General features: G+C 38.1%; 1 protein-coding gene across 1 annotated transcript in view; it reads left to right on the top strand.

The window, feature by feature from the left end:
* The window catches only part of ZNF407 (zinc finger protein 407), a 1,276,568-nt gene that overhangs the window by 998,754 nt on the left and 255,858 nt on the right, over positions 1-21,956 (top strand). Inside the window, 1 exon segment of the mRNA XM_053714859.1 lies at positions 1,060-1,238. Coding sequence (XP_053570834.1) covers positions 1,060-1,238 — 179 coding nt within the window.

The raw sequence follows: 21,956 nt of genomic DNA, 5'->3' as shown, positions 1-21,956 counted from the left end.
CCGGACACTTATTTGTCAAGGGAGAGGTAGATGGCAATATTTAGAGGCTGCAAAATTATTTTTAGAAGAGGGTTTCTTCAGAGCAGGAGAGTCTTGCAGCCATCTTGAAGCGCCGCCCACCGGAAGTCAGAAATATGTATTTTTGAATAAAAAGAACATATTCTTCTATGTGAAGAACATTGGAATGTGAAATATTTATATTTTCATTTCGGGTTAGCGCACTTGAGAACATGCAATTGGGTTAGCGCATATGAGAATAAGTGGTTGAGTTAGCGCATGTGAGAATGCGTTTGGGTTAGCGCATATGAGAATATGCGGTCGAGTTAGCACTTTTTTTGCTCGATTGACTTCTATGGGGGAATACGTTATTGCATGCATGATATTCTAATTGTGCTAGAAGTAAGCAGTTTGCGCAGGCGAGAGCACAAACTTTTTGCTTTCAACTCATAATACGAGCGCAACCCAATGCACGTAAAAAGTTTACCTCTAGTGCAATTAGAGCCCCACTCGTAATCTGGCCCAAAGATTTTCTGTGAAAGGCGATGCATTTATTTTTCTGCTGGTCTGTGAATACAACATGTTTGAAGGAGTAGTTCCACCATAATTCAAGTTCATCAGCATTCCATGTTTAGTGCAGTTTTTTAGCTTCCTAGAGTATTGGAAAGCTTTAAAGAATCTGGCTAAAATGTGGCAGGTTACTTTTACTGACAGTTATTAAAAACTGTGAAACTTCAAAATAGTTTTTTTTTTATATATATATTTCAGCGTTGAAAAATGTACAGATTTTGGTTTTAGCAATGTGAGGAATTTTGCCAGAGCTACAGGAAAAACTATGAAATATTGTGGTGTTGTGTCCAAATCATCAGGTTAAAATAACTTTTTTTAATCAAAGTTGCTTTCATTACCTCATCAAAAAGTTTTTTTTACTAAATTTGTTTTCATTGCCATCTGTGCTAAGGGATAGGATGCTTTTGTGTGTAGCAAACAACAGTCACTTTTTAATTTGTTCAAATTGTGATTGTTACTGAATAACAAAGTTATGTTTTTGTGTCCCTTTAGATCTAATTGTGCTGAAAATATCCGCAAACACATTTTGCATACGGGGAAACATGAAGGAGTAAAAATGTACAACTGTCCCAAATGTGATTACGGAACAAATGTCCCTGTAGAATTCCGGAATCATCTGAAGGAGATCCATTTGGATATTGAAAACCCAGACTTGGCGTACCTTCATGCTGGTAAAGTCTTTTGCAAAAGTTATTAATGTTTTCTGTCATACCATGTGATTTACTTATTTAAAGGGACAGTCTACACTAGAATTGTTATTATTTTAAAAGATAGATAATCCCTTTTATTACCCATTCCCCAGTTTTGCATAACCAATACAGTTATATTAATATACTTTTTACCTCTGTGATTACCTTGTATCTAAGCATCTTCTGACAGCCCCTTGATCACATGACTTTTTTTATTTATTATCTATTGCCTTGCATTTTAGCCAATTAGTACTATGTTTTACTGACTTAAATAACTTCACGGGAGAGAGCACAATGTTATCTATATGGCCCACATGAACTAACAGTCTCTTGTTGCAAAAAGCAAATAAAAAAGCATGTGATAAGAGGCTGTCTGTAGTGGCTTATAAAGAGGCAGACATTTAGAGGTATAAATGTTATAAAGTATATTAATATAACAATGTTGGTTGTGCAAAGCTGGGGAATGGGTAGTAAAGACGTTATCTATCTTTTTAAACAATAAGAATTTTTGTGTTGACTGTCCCTTTAAAGACTATTGAGTGTTGTCTATACATTTACATTAATAGTTTGTATTTTTTATGTATGTTTACCAACTATCCAAAGTAGCTACTCAGACAAGAGAGACATTATCCTTCACTGTGGGTGGGTATACAGTTAACCATGCCCCTTCACATGATAGGAAAAAAGGTTTCTACATCAAAATGTTATTTTCCTTTTCATTACTGTCCTATCCAAATATGCTTTTTTTAATATTGCTGGAACTTTCCTTTTTTTTTTTTTGCATTTCTTTCTCAGTATTTGCTTTAGTAACATGCTGCACTAGGGACTGTGACTTATCATTAAAGCTTTGGGGGTAACTTGTGGATTTTTTACTTATGTAATACACGCTTTTAGCAATTTAAATAAATGCTTGTCTTTTTCTCTTAGCATTGAAATAATTCAATTGACCTCTTAGTTGACAGTCACCCAGTGGCAGTAAGTGTCCAGTAATGGAATACAGCATGGGTTCTGTAGCCTTTTGTACCCCAGTAATCCAACAACATTTTTTGATTTTCTTCTCAGACTTTCCAAATATTTTCATGGGGTTTTCTGATTTGCAACCATTCCAATCAGTTCAAAATCTATTTGGAAACATGGGCCTCCATTACATATGCAGCGTCGCCCGCAAAAGCCGGCGACGCCGGTTTTTGCACGTTTTTGGTATCCTATATACAGCGCCGCATATAAATGCGGCACGTATATTTCACCTGTCGTCCGCAATTTTTACTCCCATAAGCTAACATGGGACTGCGTCGTAAATCGGTATCCAATATCCAGCGCAAGGCCTTACATGGTGAAAATTGAGAAATCTTACTCCATTTTTACCTCGCCATAAAAGGCAGCCGTAGCAGGCCTTGCGCTGAGTATGGGAGCACCGTAACTCCTGAAAATGCCTTGAAAAATAAACTAACACCTAACGCATGTGCAATGTCTATCTACCTGTCAACCGCAATCCCCCACCGCAATAACTAATAAAGTCTATTAAACCCTAAACCGCCATAGCCCACACCACAATAAACCTATTCTAGTATTAACCCCTAAACCGCCATAGCCCACATAGCCTATTAAATCTATTAACCCCTAATCTGCCGTCGCCTCCACTATAATAAAGTTATTAACCCCTAAACCTAAGTCTAACCCTAACCCTAACACCCCCCTAACTTAAATATTATTTAAATAAATCTAAATAATATTACTATTATTAACTAAAGTATTCCTATTTAAAACTAAATACTTACCTATAAAATAAACCCTAAGATAGATACAATATAATTATTAATTACATTGTAGCTATTTTAGGATTTATTTTTATTTTACAGGCAACTTTGTATTTATTTTAACTAGGTACAATAGCTATTAAATAGTTAATAACTATTTAATAGCTACATAGTTAAAATAATTACAGATTTACCTGTAATATAAAACCTAACCTAAGTTACAATTGCACCTAACACTACACTATCATTAAATTAATTAAATTAATTAACTACAATTACCTAAAATTAAATACAATTAAATAAAATAAACTATAGTACAAAAACAAACGAACACTAAATTACAAGGAGTTTAAACTAATTACACCTAATCTAAGCCCCCTAATAAAATAAAAAAGCCCCCCCAAAATAATAAAATTCCCTACCCTATACTAAATTACTTTGGGGCAATGCCCCGCAAAAAGCCCTTTTAAGGGCTATTTGTAATCAGCTCTTTTACCTGGAAAAAAAAGAAATACAACCCCCCACCCAACATTAAAACCCACTACCCACACACCCAACCTTACTCTAAAACCCACCCAATCACCCCTTAAAAAAACCTAACACTACCCCCTTGAAGATCACCCTACCTTGAGCCATCTTCACCCAGCCGGGCAGAAGTCTTCATCCGATCCGGGCACAAGTGGTCCTCCAGCCGGGCAGAAGTCTTCATCCGATCCGGGCAGAAGAGGTCCTCCATCCGGGCAGAAGTCTTCATCCAAGTGGCATCTTCTATCTTCTTCCATCCGACGAGGAGCAGCTCCATCTTGAAGACATCCGACGCGGAGCATCCTTCCTGGCCGACGGACTAACGTTGAATGAAGGTTCCTTTAAATGACGTCATCCAAGATGGCGTCCTTTGAATTCCGATTGGCTGATAGGATTCTATCAGCCAATCGGAATTAAGGTAGGAAAAAATCCTATTGGCTGATGCAATCAACCAATAGGATTGAGCTTGCATTCCATTGGCTGATTGGAACAGCCAATAGAATGCGTGCTCAATCCTATTGGCTGATTGGATCAGCCAATCGGATTGAACTTCAATCCGATTGGCTGGCTGCATCAGCCAATAGGATTTTTCCTACCTTAATTCCGATTGGCTGATAAAATCCTATCAGCCAATCGGAATTCAAGGGACGCCATCTTGGATGACTTCATTTAAAGGAACCTTCATTCGTCGTTAGTCCATCAGCCAGGAAGGATGCTCCGCGTCGGATGTCTTCAAGATGGAGCCGCTCCTCGTCGGATGGAAGAAGATAGAAGATGCCACTTGGATGAAGACTTCTACCCGGCTGGAGGACCTCTTCTGCCCGGATCAGATGAAGACTTCTGCCCGGCTGGGTGAAGACGGCTCAAGGTAGGTTGATCTTCAAGGGGGGATTGGGTGAGTTTTAGAGTAAGGTTGGGTGTGTGGGTGGTGGGTTTTAATGTTGGGGGTTTGTATTCCTTTTTTTACAGGTAAAAGAGCTGATTACTTTGGTGCAATGCCCCGCAAAAAGCCCTTTTAAGGGCTATTTGTAATTTAGTATAGGGTAGGGAATTTTATTATTTTGGGGGGCTTTTTTATTTTATTAGGGGGCTTAGATTAGGTGTAATTAGTTTAAACTTCTTGTATTTTTTTTTATTTTCTGTAATTTAGTTTGTGTTTGTTTTTGTACTATAGTTTATTTTATTTTATTGTATTTAATTTTAGGTAATTGTAGTTAATTAATTTAATGATAATGTAGTGTTAGGTGTAATTGTAACTTAGGTTATGTTTTATTTTACAGGTAAATTTGTAATTATTTTAACTAGGTAGCTATTAAATAGTTATTAACTATTTAATAGCTATTGTACCTAGTTAAAATAAATACAAAGTTGCCTGTAAAATAAATATAAATCCTAAAATAGCTACAATGTAATTATTAATGAATGCTGACAGCATACTCTATTGGCATTTAACATTGCACAAGCAGTTCTGGTGAACTGCTTGTGCAATGCCGCCCCCTGCAGATTTGCAGCCAATTGGCCGCTAGCAGGGGGCGTCAATCAACCCGATCACATGAGATTGCGCAGATTGATGTCTGCATCCTCAGAAGCAGCGGATGAGTTAAGGAGCAGTGGTCTTAAGACCGCTGCTTCTTAACTCCCTGTTTCCGGCGAGTCTGAAGGCTCGTGCGAAAACAGGGGTATACGGCCCCATTTGGGCCATGATAAATCGGTCCCTTAGTCTGAACATTTTTATAGTATTATGCAACAAGATAGCTGCAATTTTTGGCAAAGTTACTACAATGTGTGTGTACAATATTCCTCATTGTAGTCAAACTTAAAAGTGTTGTAAAAGGTAATAGAACACACATCACACACTCTCATACAACACATGCATCACACACTCTTATACAACCCACACACCACGCACACTAATACAATACACACACACTATGCACACTCATACAATAAACACACCACACACACTCATACAACACACACACCTCACAAACTCTTATATAACACACACACACCTCACAAACTCTTATATAACACACACACACCTCACAAACTCTCATACAACACACACACACCTCACAAACTCTTAAACAACACACACACACCTCACAAACTCTTATACAACACACACACTCTCATGCAACACACACACCTCACAAACTCTTATACAACACACACACACCTCACAAACTCTCATACAACACACACACACCTCACAAACTCTTAAACAACACACACACACCTCACAAACTCTTATACAACACACACACTCTCATGCAACACACACACCTCACAAACTCTTATACAACACACACACACCTCACAAACTCTCATACAACACACACACACCTCACAAACTCTTAAACAACACACACACACATCACAAACTCTTATACAACACACACACTCTCATGCAACACACACACCTCACAAACTCTTATACAACACACACACACCTCACAAACTCTTATACAACACACACACACACCTCACAAACTCTTATACAACACACACACACCTCACAAACTCTCATACAACACACACACTCTCATGCAATACACACACCTCACAAACTCTTATACAACACACACACACCTCACAAACTCTCATACAACACACACACTCTCATGCAACACACACACTCCACACATAATTTAATACAACTCACAAACACCACACACACTTTCATACAACACACACACAACACACCACACACACTCTCCTACAACACACACACCCAGGTCGCGACCCAGTAAACATGTTATTGCGAGTGCGACCCAGTAATGGGTCCCGACCCTTGGTTTGAAGAACCTTGATCTAGACTATAGGTTTTGAGGAAAAAAGTGTGTCACTAATAACATTAAGGAAGGAGATAAACCAATAAGCAAAAACTCCAAGGTTAATTGTTATTCTACTTAATCTAAGAGTTTATCCAATGTTTATCTTTGAGGTTTGGAAGCAGTTTAAAATTGTAGGATATTGCTGAGTGAGAAAATCTAATTAACAGAGTCACTAATTGACCTACTGGTGTTTACACATAAATATCCTTAAACTCTTAGATGTTTCTAGTCACAAAACATAGACATTGAACAACTTTCTCTTCTTGCAAAATGCATTCTCTACTTTTAAATTTTTATTTTTTTTTAAATGTTCCGACTAACCTTTTTTTTCTGAACCTTCTGGTAACAAAAAGGTTAATGGATATTTTGTATCCAGACCTAGAGCTTGGTGTTTGCTGAGCTTTATTCTAATGAGTTTCAGCCTTGGATGGTTGATCAATATGTTGTGGTAGAAGATATAATTACTGTACATTTTCATTCTAAGTTCACTAAGAGGTTAATATTTTTTACATTACCTCTGTAAAGAAAGTTTTATGCTTGCAAGCCATGATATGATGATATCATCAAAGTGCGACTATACAGAGATTCTATCTCTTGGTAGCTGTTGCAATATTAATAAACCCTTAAGACCAAGTAAAATTGTGATCTTAATCTTACTTGACAGCAACATATATCACAATATTGAAGGAAAAATTGAATGCTTAAAGTTGGTATTATCTTTTGTATGATTTTATTGAGTTCCAACTTATTTAATTGAAAATATAGAAATAATAGTTTTGCTAAATGTGACTTGAAAACACAAAAGATCTACACTGTAAAACACAAAATTAGATTTATCCACAAGATAGCTTCTAATTATTATAAAAATAAACATTTCAGTCTGGGGAAATTTTTTTTAATTGTTTTTAAACAAGATGAAGATTTTAAATCAATTAAATAAAAAATTAAAATTACACTTAAAGTGAAGGTCCATTTTGATGAATTAGTGCCCGGTTTTTAATAAACCTATTAAAAACAAGGGCACTTTAATTCATCAAAATTGACATTTCACTGTTTTCTTCAAAAACGTAACCTTTTAATCCTGACAGCCGCCATCTTGTCAGCAGGAAGCCGGAGGGGCCCGGTTTAAAAAGCTACGGTGAACGTGGTCGTGGCTGTTGTGCCATTACTTTGAAGCCGTTGGAGTCGTATGACATCACAATGCGGTAGACTTCTCAACAACCTTACGCTATTACCTTAAAGCAATGCCCCCTATGTTCAATGAGTGACAGATCTTATCTGAACACGCCCATATTAATTGATTGACATTTAACGGGTCACGTATACTCTTATAAGTAGTGATGCTGTCTGACCGTGACGTTTAGGGTTGAGACGAGAGTAACTGAGCTTGAGGTGTTATTACTATTAGAGAAAGGGACATCACACAAATAATTCAGCGGTTAAATGTAATTCTAGTTTTCTTAGCTACATAGCTTGGTCTTATTAAACTATACTAATTTTATCATCCAGCCAATACATATTTGTCCCACTATGAGACAGTGTGACACTGTTTGAGGTATTTTCACCAGATCACATTATGAAGGGGCAAAAAAAGTGTACATTTTAAGTGTGATCACACAAATTTACATGTTTAATATCTGACACTGTGGGTCTGTCAAATAAAAAACATTACCATGTTATGTAAATGCAAAATTGCTTCCCCTCTGGCCGCTTCCAAGCTTTTGATCAGCTTCTTTCTGCATAATACGTCATAGGGGACGGGGCTAAAAAAATGCATACTCTTGCGGTTTTTACATTGCGACGGTTAATCGCTGTTGAAAACCACATCTGGGGTATATCACCCAGCCCTAATATACAATATATATATATATATATATATATATATATATATATATATATATATATATATATATATATATATATACTGTATACACACCCATACATATATGTACACCCATAGACACACACACACACACACATATATATATATATATACACACACGCACACACACAATAAAGCCCATTCCATTCAAACACCTTTTCATATACCATATTCTTTTGATTCCTTATATCATTTTTTTATTTATCTGAATAATTTTTTGTCAGGTAGTGTATATATGACTGTAACCCTTTATTTTAATGTATTTATGTTGTGTTTGGTGCACTTTATTTTTAACCCTTACACTTTACACTGAGGGGCCGATTTATATGCTGTCGGTATTAATCATTGCACATCGCGCGGAATAAGTAGCATCCGCTGCTTGATAAATCGGCCCCTGCCCTAGGTCTTCACTTGCACTAACCAGATACACAATAATTTAGTTTGCGATCAATTAAATGTGTTTACTTTCAGCCTGTAATATGCATGCAAGTTATCACAGCCGCGATATTGGTTATTGCGACCCACGCTAACAATAGCGTGCCACTTGTAATCTAGCCCTATGTGTTTAAACTTCAGTTCATGAGCTGCAAATAATTGCTGGTCCAGATCAGGAAACAGTTGGTGAACCAGTCGCCAGCTAAAGTCAGATGACCCTTCCAATCACTGGCTTTGTTCTGCTTAGGCTCTCCCTATCAGTACTTTACCTGTGTGTTTAATCCTTTTGCGGGTGTTAAACATCGTGGGTATTGTTAAAACGACATGTTCCAGCAGATCATAGCATGTATTTTTCCTTTACAATTTACATTTAATGGCTTTCTAACAAAAAGTAAAAATCAGAAACATAAAGTAAGTGCTGCCACCATATGAGATATTTTAGAATACAGATATTTATGAAAAGTGATTGAGCTGTATTTAAAATGTGAATGCTCTAAAACCTTGTTTGCTTTTTTATACTAATTTGGAGTTTTCTCTAATAATACTGTGCCTTTTCTAAGCAACTGACTGAGTTTTAACAATAAAAAAATGTTATAGATGTACTGATGATTTACTTGCCTGTGTGTCATGTTAACGGAACCACCTTATTAGAGTATAGTATACATTCCTTTCTTTCACAGCCCTCAGAACCTGCAGTTTTTGTTAAATTGTGGTAAACCTGGTAATTTTAAGCACAGTTGTGAGGTATTTTAGTCAGCATTAAACACATTTCAGAGAGATTGACTCTTGTCACAGCTGTTGCTGCAGGGATGTCACCGTATAAAGCGTATCAAATTGACTGGCAGTTTATCATGCCTTTGTGAGAAGCTTCAAGCTTAGTGTATGCCTTTCAATAAAATGTTATCTGTTTGAGGAAAGTGAAATCTATATTCAATGAAGTCTCCAGCTTTCAGAACAGTTGTAATTGAGAATCAGATATAAATTTCTGAAAGCGGAGGAATCAGTCAATCAAATAAATGTATTGTATATCAAAAGCAGCTGTATTATTGTCTGAAATAGTCGTGTTTGCAATAATTACAGTGGAAACTTGTCATATTTTGTCAGTAGTGACACTTCTAAGAAGAGTGGGTGCAAAGAGAGGTGGGGGATATGAGTTTGCATAACGAAAGATAAATACAGTATATCACCCTGTACTACAGGTATTAGCTGCCTGTCTTCCCTTTTCATTTTTAGAAACAAAAGTACAGGTGTTTAACTCTATAGCAATCAATCTTCAGGGTATTTTTGTAAACTAGTGATTGATTTGCAATCCCTCACAATACTACCAAATGTAATCATTCATAGACCACGCCCAGTACCACAGTACTGTAACACGATAGGCCAACTATGGTGCTGATCACAATCTATGGTTTGATAATTTTTGTTAGGTGAGAGGCTGCCGATGGGCCCTTTTCAATGTTGACACAATCAGACATTTTCATTGTTTATTGGCAGCACTTTTCATATTATTGTTTAGGTGAAAAATGTCTCTAAACTTACAATGTGCCAGTCCTGTTTAGCTGATCACACTCTAAACTGCGGCTGCTGATCCAATCAGCAATGCTAGTTGCACAACTCAGATCTGCAGGTCCCGAGCAGTATTTTTAATGTGTGTTTAAACCCTTTGCAGGGTTAACGAATTAGAGCGTGTCATTTTTCTAAATATTATGGTATTTGTATCACTGGACGGTTTTATTAAAATGTTCCCATTTATCATATATCTATATAAGATTCTAGTTTTCTGTTCAATTATTTGTTCTTCTCTATTTAAACAGTGTTTTCAAATATGCCTTTAAATGAAAGTTGAATCCCCCAAAAACAGTGTATTCAAGTAAAGCCATATATTGGCACATGTCTCCTTTATGGAGCAGCCAGTATGTGTTTAAATATACCAGGTAATCCCCTCGCTAGTAATTCCATTGTGCTTCTTGGGGAACGCTTGATCAAACCTGCCAGCAAGCATGCCAGCCACAATGTTTCTTATTGCCAGCTCTCTTTTTCAGCCTTTTGTGATAAGTACTAAATGATAAGGCAGGATTAACTTTAATGTACTTTGAAAAATGGCTTTAAAAATAAAATAAACTGCTTGAATCTCTTGATGTATTTTAGCATTTAAGAAAAAGATCACGGATATACAGTTAAAATTCCACTACAAAGGATTATAGAAATCATTTCTTAATAAGCATTCTTGGTGAAGCCCTTGTTTGTTTATGCATAATATAATTTGTTTAGTAGGAGGATGAAATATAGGAATTGAAATAGTACTCGGGCAAACATTAAAGGGATGTTGAACAGGTTTCTCAGTCTTTCTAACGGGTTATATGTTAGAATAACAGATACCGTTTACAGGTTGTAAACAAACTATCACTTTTAGGGACATTCATGTAATTTGTATTATATATGCAAAATGTAATTACAGTATAACAAATTATCTGTATAGGATATAAATGTTTGAAAAGCAGTCCAGGGACATATCCCTTGAAACTCTTTAGTGTTTATTGTATCTCATGTGGCACTAATTAACTCCTGCACATATCAAGCAATTACTTAGCAAGTTTCTAAATTCCATTTAATGCATCCCAGCCTCCTTGCAGGCATTGGAAAAAACTACAATTTTCAGAGTTTAGAGAGATATAAAACCCAAAAACTTTCTTTTGCGATTTAAAAAAAATAAAAATAAGTTTCCAATTTGCTTCTATTATCAAACTTGCGTCCTTCCCATGGTATTCTTTGTTCCAGAGATACCCTAGGTAGGTGTCTGGAACACTAAGTGGCAGGATATGGTGCTGCCATCTAGTGCTCTTGCAAAGCTGCTGCCATATAGACATGTGCATGCTCCTGAGATTATGTCCCTACTTTTCAACAAAAGATACCAAGAGAACATAGACAATTTGATAATAGAAGTAAATTAGAAAGGTGTTTAACTCCTTAAATACCAGTAATTTCAGAGAAAAACCCCCAAAATACCTGAGAATTTTTTTTGTTTTGTTAATTTTTATTGAGAAGAATAAAAGAAAAATAAACCGTAAAAGAAAGATAAACAGTAAACGGACAGTGACAAACATCTTAGTCTGAAACATAGAGCAATACGTTCCATCCAAATACATTACCAGAGCGCTGCCATTTCACTATAGCAATTGTCCGTTGTAGCATAAACATTATAGGAGTTCCAGTGAATTACAATGATTCTTGGATACACAATTAAATTTTTATAACTGGGAGTTGATAGGTTAGACAGGGGGGGTACAAGAAGGGGGAAGGAGCAGAGGAGAGGAAGAGAAAGCAGAGGGCAAAGAGAGAAGCTGAGGAGGGTCAAGAGCAGGAGAGGGAGAGAGAAAGGGGAAGGAGAGAGAGGAACTCGAGGTAGAGCATGTGTTATGTTAAGAGAATCCTCCAGGTCAGGTCACTGTCAATATGCTTATGGGTCAGGTCTCAGGGAGTCAGTTACCATGAAGGGATTGTTCCCAATAAAATTTCACATTCAGGAAGTAGTTGAGTTTTTCCTTTTAAGATAACCGTACTCTTCCAAATGTAAGAGCTCAGTAGTTCTATCTATCCAAGTTTGCTTGGTTGGAGTTATTTTAGATTTCCATGCTCTCGCTATCAACGAATGTGCTCCATTTAGTCCGATTTGTAGGAGATGTGATCGAAGTCGGCAGTGGTTCGTTGGGATATCATTAAGTAAAGCTATTTGGGGGGGGTCAGATTAAATTCCGTATTGAGGATCTGTCTAAAGTGGGATTCAATCATCTTCCAGAATGGCTGGAGAGCAGGGCAGCCCCACCATATATGTATTAGAGTTCCCGTTCCCCCACATTCCCGCCAGCATCTACGTGATGCCTCCGGGTATATAGTATTTAATCTCGCCGGTAAGGTACCACCTTGTCAGTATCTTATGGTTCAATTCTAATATCTGCAGGGAGACCGATGATTTCCGAGTGTTATTGAATATCCTGTGCCATGTGTTTGTGTCTAGTTGGGTGTCTAATTCTGTCTGCCATCTTTCTGTGTAAGAGGGAAGTGATCTAGAGTTTTGGCGTTGCAGTAGTTTGTGTGCAATGGACAAGGTATGTTTGACCGGTTCCCCCTTCAGGCAAAGTGGTCTCAGAAGTTGCGATTTATGTGGTGATGAGGCCAAGAAATGGTTCAGTTGTGCAAGTTTGATCCAAGAAGGGAATCTCAGGCCCGTTATAGCTATGATTTTATCCCTGGGTAATAGGTCCCCCCCCCCCCCTCTGTCTGGTGAGAGGCATGGAAAATCCCCACTCCGGTTACCTCCCAAAAATGCTGTTCAAGCTTTCCGATAGTTCCGCATTGAAAGGTATTGGGAACATAGGAGAGTGTGCCAAGGAGATACCTCTATTTGAGGACAAACATTTATCCCATGAATCGAATAGGTGCTTATGTAAATCTAAGTTATTGTAGTGAACCGGTCTATGTTCTTTGAGTACCCAGCAGAGGGTTCCCGCACTCGGCACCCTCAAAAGATGAGAATCAAGGGCCACCCAGGCCTTGGTTTCTATCGCCCCATGCCAGTCCATAATTATTTGGAGCGTCACCGACTCATAGTAAGAGCGGATGTCCAGGAGACCAATCCATCCCTCCCTGTTGGAACAATAAAGGGTAGCCCTGTTAATTCTTGGGGTTTTTTTTTTCAAATAAAGGTGTTTATGGATGCTTTTAGCTGGCGCATGTACCAGTTGGGAATCTTTATGGGTAAGGCCTGTAAGATTTATAGTATCTGGGGCAATGTGGTCATCTTAATAGAATGGATGCGACCCCACCAAGAGAGAGGTTTTGTGCTCCATCGTTTGAGATCGTCCTGGATTTTCTTGAGATGGGGAATGTAGTTATATTTGAAGAGTGAGGAGTTGTTCTGGGTTATGTGGGTCCCTAAGTACCTAATTAAAGTGTCTTGTTGTTTTAGGGGGATACCTGAAGATTTTTAGCATTTTTGCTATCATTCCATTTAAACAGAAATAGAGCCTTGTTTTTCTTTTTTCTTTACCTTTAAAAGCTATTTTTTTAAGTAGACAACCCAAAGTATTAATCTAGGCCCATTTTTGGTATATTTTATGCCACCAATCATATAAAGAAAAACATTATTTTTCACAACCTGAAATTATTTACATTCCGCTTGTGTAGTCATAACACAAATGGTTGTAAAAGCTTCTCTGGGATCCCCTTCATTCAGAAATAGCAGACATTCATGGCTTTGTAACTGCTTTTTGGTAAGTAGACTTAGAGTTAGGTTTAGGGGTTAATCACTTAAGTATAGTGACGGCGACGTTGGGGGCAGCAGATTAGGGGTTAATAAGTGTAGTTAGGTGGCGGCGATGTTGGGGGCAGCAGATTAGAGGTTAATAACTGTAATGTAGGTGGCGGCGACATTGGGGGCGACATATTAGGGGTTAATAAGTGTAGGTAGGTGGCGGCGATGTCGGGGGCGGCAGATTAGGGGTTAATAACTAATGTAGGTGGTGGCGACATTGGGGGCGGCATATTAGGTGTTAATAAGTGTAATGTAGGTGTCGGCGGTGCCGGGGTGGAAGATTAGGGGTTAATAAGTGTAGATAGGTAGGGACGACATTGGGGGTGGCAGATTAGGGGTTAATAAGTATAGGTAGGTGGCAGCGACGATGTCGGGGACAGCAGATTTGGGGTTAATAAGTGTAATGTAGGTGTCGGCGATGTCGGGCGTCAGATTAGGGGTGTTTAGACTCTGGGTTTGTGTTAGGTGTAAACATAAATTTTCTTTCCCCATAGGAATCAATGGGGGGCTGCGTTACAGAGCTTTACGCTCCTTTATTGCAGGTGTTAGGCTTTTTTTTAAGCCAGCTCTACCCATTGACGTCTATGGGAAATCTTGCACGAGCACGTAAAACCAGCTCAAAGCAGCGCTGGTATTTGTGTGCGGTATGGAGCTCAACGCTGCCATATTGCCTGCTAACGCCGGGTTTTTGCAAACCTGTAATAGCAGCGCTATAGGGAGGTGAGCGGTGGAAATAACTTGCAATTTAGTACCGAGCTGCTCATAACACAAACTCGTAATCTAGCCGTTTGTTCATAGTTGTGTGTACAGAGCTGTAATAATATAATGGTTAATAATAAACCAAGATGTGGTGTAATTTTACTATTTGCCCTGACAAATAGAGCCAATCATTGAAGATTTTGATTAGGCATTATATTAACCCCTTGAGTGCTAATGACGGCTCTGAGCCATCACAGAGTTTCCCACTCTGGTGCTAATGACGGCTCAGAGCCGTCACTAGCACTCTCCCAACTTGAGGGAGATCTGGGGGCTCCCACCCGCTCCTACCCCGGCAATCGGTGCTGCATAATGAAAGGCATCACCGGGGCTTCTGTTTTGCGTGGTGACGTCACGCTCAATAAACGTGATGACGTCACCGCGCAACTTTATTTAACATTAACAATGTTAAGTATAGGAGCAGGGGGCATGCTGCTTAGAAGCCTGTATCTCAGGCATCTAAGCAGCTACAGACCCCCAAGACCCACCGTTGGAAAGGTAATCGCATAACCTTTCCAACGGTGTAAGTCTTGGGGATCTGAAATAAATAAAAAAAAAAGGTAAAAAAAATATATATTTTTAAAAATATTAAATAAAAAACCCTTTAAGAAAACCTTAGCACCCAGGTGGGAAAGTGCTTAGCACTCAAAGGGTTAAAGAGACAGTAAAATAAAACATTTAACTTAAATGGATTGGTTCGAGCACTTCAATTTAGACAGCCTTCCAATTTACTTCTATCAATTTTGCCTAGTTCTTTTGGTATCCTTTTGTTAAAAAGCAATCCTAGGTAAGCTCAGGAGCTTGCATGTGTCTTTATCACTCTATGGCAGAAGTGTTTGCAACATTGCTTATAACAATGTAATACATAGATACAACCACTGGTGCCATAGACTGCTAAAGACACTTGCACGCTCCTATGTTCCTATCAACAAAGGATATCAATAGAACAAAGCAAATTTGATAATAGAAGTAAATTGGAAAGTTGCGTAAAGTGACATGGTCTATCTGAATAAACAAGTTTAGTTTTGAATTTACTGTCCCTTTAAGCTTGTCTTGCCATTTCTGGACTTTTATCATTCTCTTTGAAACTTGTGTTAGTAAAATAAAAGCTATTTTTTCATGCATCTTCTCCTTTCTACTTTCATTTTTCACTTATTAGTCTGGCAGTCTTATTATTATTTTTTTATTAAATAAAAATGCTTTCTGTGTATGCAGAGCAGAGGCATATCCTGACCTTGCATTATTATATTGCTTTTATGTTCTTTTATACTCTTGTTTTCAATTTCCATCCTTTTTATCACCTTTCACTGCCCACAACATTAGGGTGGCAAGTTTCCAGCTACTCTTCCTTAGGGCCTCTGGATAAAATCTTGTCCAAAAGGCGGCTTTCAGCCTTAACAACATATGGTGATAAGCGCAGTGGAATGTACTACTGACCTTGTTTTCACTTAGGCTTTGTTTTTTATTAAAATGAATTGGGTTTGCAAGCTTTGCCTCGCATTGTGTTTTATTAAAAGGTTTTTTTTTCTTAAATCACAATCAAACAAGAACAAGAAGCTGTCTGCATCTTGATTCTTTTGTTTTTTTTTAAATCAAATTTAAAGGGAAATGGCATGGTGGTGAAAGAATCCCCCCACCCACCAAACCCACCAAAATAAAAAAAACTAACACTAAAAAAACCTAAACTACCCATTGCCCCTAAAGGGGCATTTGTATGGGCATTACCCTTAAAAGGGCAGTCAGTTATTTTACTGTCCTTAAAAGGGCATTCAGCTCTTTTACAAGCCCATTAAATCCCTAATTTAAAAAAAAAAAAAAAAAAAAAATCCTAACTCTAACCCCCAAATAGGTACTCACTGTTCCTGAAGTCCGGCGGAGAAGGTCTTCTTCCAGGCGGCTCCATCATCTTCTATCTTCATCCGGAGCGAAGGTGTGGAGCTGACTTCCCCGATGCACGGATCCTCAGCGGCAGCAATCCAAAGTGGCATGGAGGCTCCTTTTCATGCGATTGTCCACCGCACACTGAAGATTAAATGCCAGTTTCCCCCTATTTATTGGGGTACCTTGCATTCCTATTGGCTGAAATTTTGAAATCAGCCAGTAGAATGAGAGCTACTTAAATCTTATTGGCTGATTTGAACAGCTAATAGGATTTCAGTAGCTCTGATCCTATTGGCTGATTTCAAAGTTTCAGCCAATAGGAATGCAAGGTACCCCAAATTGAATGCTGTACCTTGCATTCAATTTTCAGTGTAGGACGGAGATCGGATGAAGAGGAGCCTCCACAACACTTTGGACCGCTGAGGACTGCCGATCCGGATCCGCGCATCAGGGAAGATCTTAAAGGGACAGTCAGGTCAAAATTAAACTTTCATGATAAAGATAGAGCACACAACTTAAAACAACTTTCCAATTCACTTCCATTATCTAATATGCAATCTTTTTATATGCCGCTCCTACTTTAACTAGAGTACAGGTGAAATAATCAGCAGATGGGTAAGCTGATTATTTCACCTGTGCTCTAGTTAAGATATAATGAATATCAGGGGTGGAACTACCATTGGCGCAGCAGGTGCAGTGGCACTGGGGCCCAGTTGCTTGGGGGGGCCCATAGCAGCCAGTCTATACATAGGCATTTGCAGAATGTGTAAAATCCTAATGCAGGGAGAGTCTTTTATTTGTGCAGGTTACAGGTTCATCATATCTATTTCTTGTCTATATATCTATCCTAAAAACATTATACAGAGCAGCATGTATATTATTGCTATTGCTTCTGAGTTACCTTTGCGAGGGCAAAAAAAAATATGCACCAGGGCCCTCAGTTAAAAGGTCCGCCACTGATGAATATCTCGCCTGTTAAGGATCTTGATGGCTGCATTGGGAAACACTGAGATTGAGCATGCAATTTGAACTCTCCAATATACTTCTATTATCTAATTTGCATATTTCCCCTGCTATCCTATGTTGAAAAGAATACCTAGGTAGGCTTAGTAGATGGGATCTAATTGGCCCTTGTCATTGGCTTAATGATGAATTCAACTAGCTCACAGTAGTAGTTGTTCCAGTAGTAGTTATTGTTCCTTCAACAAAGGAAAGTTTCTTTAAAATGAATGCTCTATCTGAATCATGAAATAAAAAATTGTGTTTCATGTTTCTTAAAAGTCCAGAGTACCCTAAAAGTAACTTTTCAAAAACCACCATGGTGGCTAGTGATGCTAAATTCTCCTTTACTGCTGTGATCACATGCATTTTAGCAGGGATTTTATTTATTCCCATGATGAGTCTCATCAGCCTCTAAGTAAAGCAGAGTAGGAGTTATTCCCCTCAGAGAATCATATTCCTTGTATTCAATGTGACCGGCTATTACAGATTCTCAGTGTAGTCATCTGCATCTTTGCCTTTCATGTGTGTAGGTTTTTGTCCATGTAAATTAAAAAGGGAAAGAGACAGGGGCTTCTATGGAGCCCCCTAACCTACAGCCAATACTTCCTTAGTCCAGCAAGTAGGAAGAATCATTTCTTTGTATTTTTAACCTATTTTTATGAAAGTTGTTTCTAAATTGAGTTTAGAATACCTCCTAAAGGGCTAGATTACAAGTGGAGCACAATCATTAGTGCAGGCTGAGTTATCTTGTGCATGGTTACACTCTAAACATAACATACAATCTGATATAATAATTTTACCAGAGTATCTTAACATGGCCCTATACTTTGAATCAATTGCGCAGAGAGGGCTATTAGTGTACCCATTACTCTTGTATCTAGTAAATCATTATGATTAATAGTTTCAAACTGAATTACATGAAGAACTCCTCTAGTTGTGCAACCTTGGCTTAGTGCACCATTGGCTTAGCGCTCAATATACAACATGAATTTTACTGCACGCCCTCATAGAAGTTTATTATGTAAGGGATTTTATAAACCAACGCTAGCTGACATGCAGATGTTAGCACGCCCTAGACCAATGATGGCTAACCTTGGCACCCTAGATGTTTTTGAACTACATTTCCCATGATGCTTAGGCATTCTGCAGTCTAGTTGAGCATTATGGGAAATAATGCTCAACTATAGATTAGCCATCTCCGTCCTAGACTATCACTTGAGCGATACAAAAATAACTTTGGACCTGTAACGTGATTGCAAAAATAAAAGTGCTAATGTATTGCACTTGAGCAATGTTAACACACAGTAGCGCTAATATTTTTGCACTTAACTTGTAATCTAGGCTAAAATGCTTACTTAAGCATAGTCATATAAAAATGCAAGGCACATTTTTTTTTTTATTTAGCCTGATTTCCTCTAAATTACATAAAACCCAATTTTTTTCCCTTCATGATATAGACAGAGCATACATTTTTAAACAACTTTCCAATGTGCTTTGATAATCAATTTTGCTTCATTCTTTTGTAATCCTTTTTTGAAGAAGCAGCAATGCACTAATGGGAGCTAGCTTAACACATCAGTAATTAAATAACAAGGGGCATATATGTGCAGCCACCAACCAGCACCTAGCTCCCAGCTCCTTAGCCTACCTAGGTATGCTTTTCAGCAAAGTATACTAATGAGAACTATTTAAATTAGATAATAGAAGTAAATTGGAAAGATGTTTAAAATAGAATCATGAAAACAAAAATGTGGTTTCATGTCCCTTTAACTTTAAATTGCCCTGCATTATGCTGCACATTTCTCTGTCACTCTTCATCTCTCTATCCTTCCGCCTCTCCTTCCTGTGGATGGACTGCTACACAACAATGTTAAAAAAGATGCTAAATATAAAAAATTCCAGGGACACTTTGATGCATAGCCACCCCCATTTATGGATTCCATAGTGCTGGCCACACAAATCCACCACAAAATAAGCAATACAATGCTAGTAGTATCATTTAGCCTTACTCATTTCTTAAAATTATAGGAAAAAAATATACTTTCATGACTCAGATAGGGCATGCAATTTTTAAATTCACTTTTATTATCCTATTTACTTTGTTCTCTTGGGTACCTTTGTTGAAAAGAATATGTAAATATTATCAGCAGTACCAAGGCACTACTGGGAGCTAGCTGGTGATTAGTGGCAACACACATTTGTCTTTTGTGAATGGCTCACCATATGTGTTCAGGTAGCTCCCAGTAGTGCATTGCTGCTCTTGACATGACTTTAACTATGTGTTTAAACGATTTGCATAATTTAAACACATAGTTATATACAAGTAACAGTGCAATAATAAATGTGCCAACATATTAGAGCATTTTCATGTTGCACTGTTATACCCAGGTTGCTCCTTATCACCTCCCTTACTCTCAAGCACATAACTAGCGTAGGATGAATAACTTTACAGCAAGTAACAAAATAAGCAAACTAGGGTTAAATTATTAACCCTTCAGCATCTGTATAGCAGGACACCACATAGAACCCTAGTATATACAGCCAAAAATTATGTTTAACCTACTATCTGCTGTGTTGGGGCTTCTGGAATGAAAAACAATTTATGTATTTCTCTTGTAAGATGTATCGAGTCCACGGATTCATCCTTACTTGTGGGATATTCTCCTCTCCTACAGGAAGTGGCAAAGAGAGCACCCACAGCAGAGCTGCCTATATAGCTCCCCCCTTAGCTCCACCCCCCAGTCAATCTCTTTGCCTACTCTAAGTAACTAGGAAGTGCAGAGCGAGTGTGGTGACAAAAATGTTAGGTTTTTTATTTCTCAAGCAAAAGTTTGTTATTTTAAATGGTGCCGGTGTGTACTATTTACTCTTTGGCAGAAAAAGAGATGAAGATTTCTGCAAGGAGGATTATGATCTTAGCACTTTGTAACTAAGATCCACTGCTGTTCTCATAAGGGCTGGAGAGTACAGGAAAACTTCAGTTGGGGGAACGGTTTGTAGGCTAAACTGCATTAAGGTATGTTCAGACTATGTTTTTCTAGACAGACTGTGTTTATTCTAGGAAAGGCTGGCAATATCCCCATGGGGAAAGGGTAAGCTGTATTCAGACACTTGGATAGGAATTTCAGCTTGCTTGAAGGGCTCATTTGTTACTGGTGACACTTGTTACTGGTGACACTGTTAGGAAAAAACGTTTTTTGTTTGTTCTGTAAATGATGCAATTATAACGTTTTTTGAAGGGACTGAAGGGGTCATTGTGGCTTGTGTTAGGGTTTTTTAACCCACATGGTTAATTAAGAGACACTCAGGTGTTTTTCTAATAGGCCTCAAAGCATCAAGTGAGGTGGGAGGAGCCTATTTTCACGCCTCAGTTGCGCAGTTTCTTTTCCTTAAGAGTCATCCAACTGCTTTTCTAGAGGTTCCTGCTGTGTTTGCGGGCTGTAAAGGAGGTTTTTTCCCCCACAAATCGTTCTGAAGGGCAGGTAGGCGCCACAGCACAGCTGTGGCAAGGTGCTGAAAGTCTTTTTTTACCGGTTTTGATGTTTTTTTCAATCCGGTTTTGCCATTAAGGGGTTAATTGTTTATTTGCACTAAGTTACTAAGGCTGTAAGATACTACTGTAAAACTGTTAAGTTTACTGCTTTTTTACACTGTTTTGCAGAACTTGTGCAGCTTTTTTTTCTCTTAAAGGCAGAGTTCCGTTTTATTTCTAAGTGTTATTTACTTTGTTTACAGTGTTTTCCAAGCTTGCTTGCTACATTACTAGCTTGTTTAACATGTCTGATACCAAGGAAAATCCTTGTTCAATATGTTTGGAAGCCATTGTGGAACCCCCTCTTAGAATGTGTCCCAAATGTATTGATATGTCTATAAATTATAAAGAACATATATTAGCACTTAAAAGTAGAGCAATAGATAATTCTCAGTCAGAAGTAAATGAGGGTTCGCCATCTAGCTCTCCCCAAGTGTCACAACCAGTAACGCCCGCACAAGTGACGCCAAGTACCTCTAGTGCGTCACATTTATTTACTTTACAAGACATTGCCACAGTTATGAATACAACCCTCACTGAGGTTTTATCCAAACTGCCTGGTTTACAAGGAAAGTGGGACAGCTCTGAGTTAAGGAAAAATGCTGAGCCGTCTCACGCTTTAGTAGCCGTTTCTGATATGCCCTCACAATGCTCTGAAGGGGCGAGGGATTTGTTATCTGAAGGAGAAATATCTGATTCAGGAAAGACGCTTCCTCAGACAGATTATGATATGACGGCCTTTAAATTTAAGCTTGAACACCTCCGCTTATTGCTTAGGGAGG

Source organism: Bombina bombina, chromosome 5 (assembly GCF_027579735.1).
Source record: "Bombina bombina isolate aBomBom1 chromosome 5, aBomBom1.pri, whole genome shotgun sequence".
NCBI classification, from domain to species: domain Eukaryota; kingdom Metazoa; phylum Chordata; class Amphibia; order Anura; family Bombinatoridae; genus Bombina; species Bombina bombina.
The sequence above is the reverse complement of the archived record's forward strand: the minus strand, read 5'-3'. Positions and strand labels throughout refer to the sequence as shown.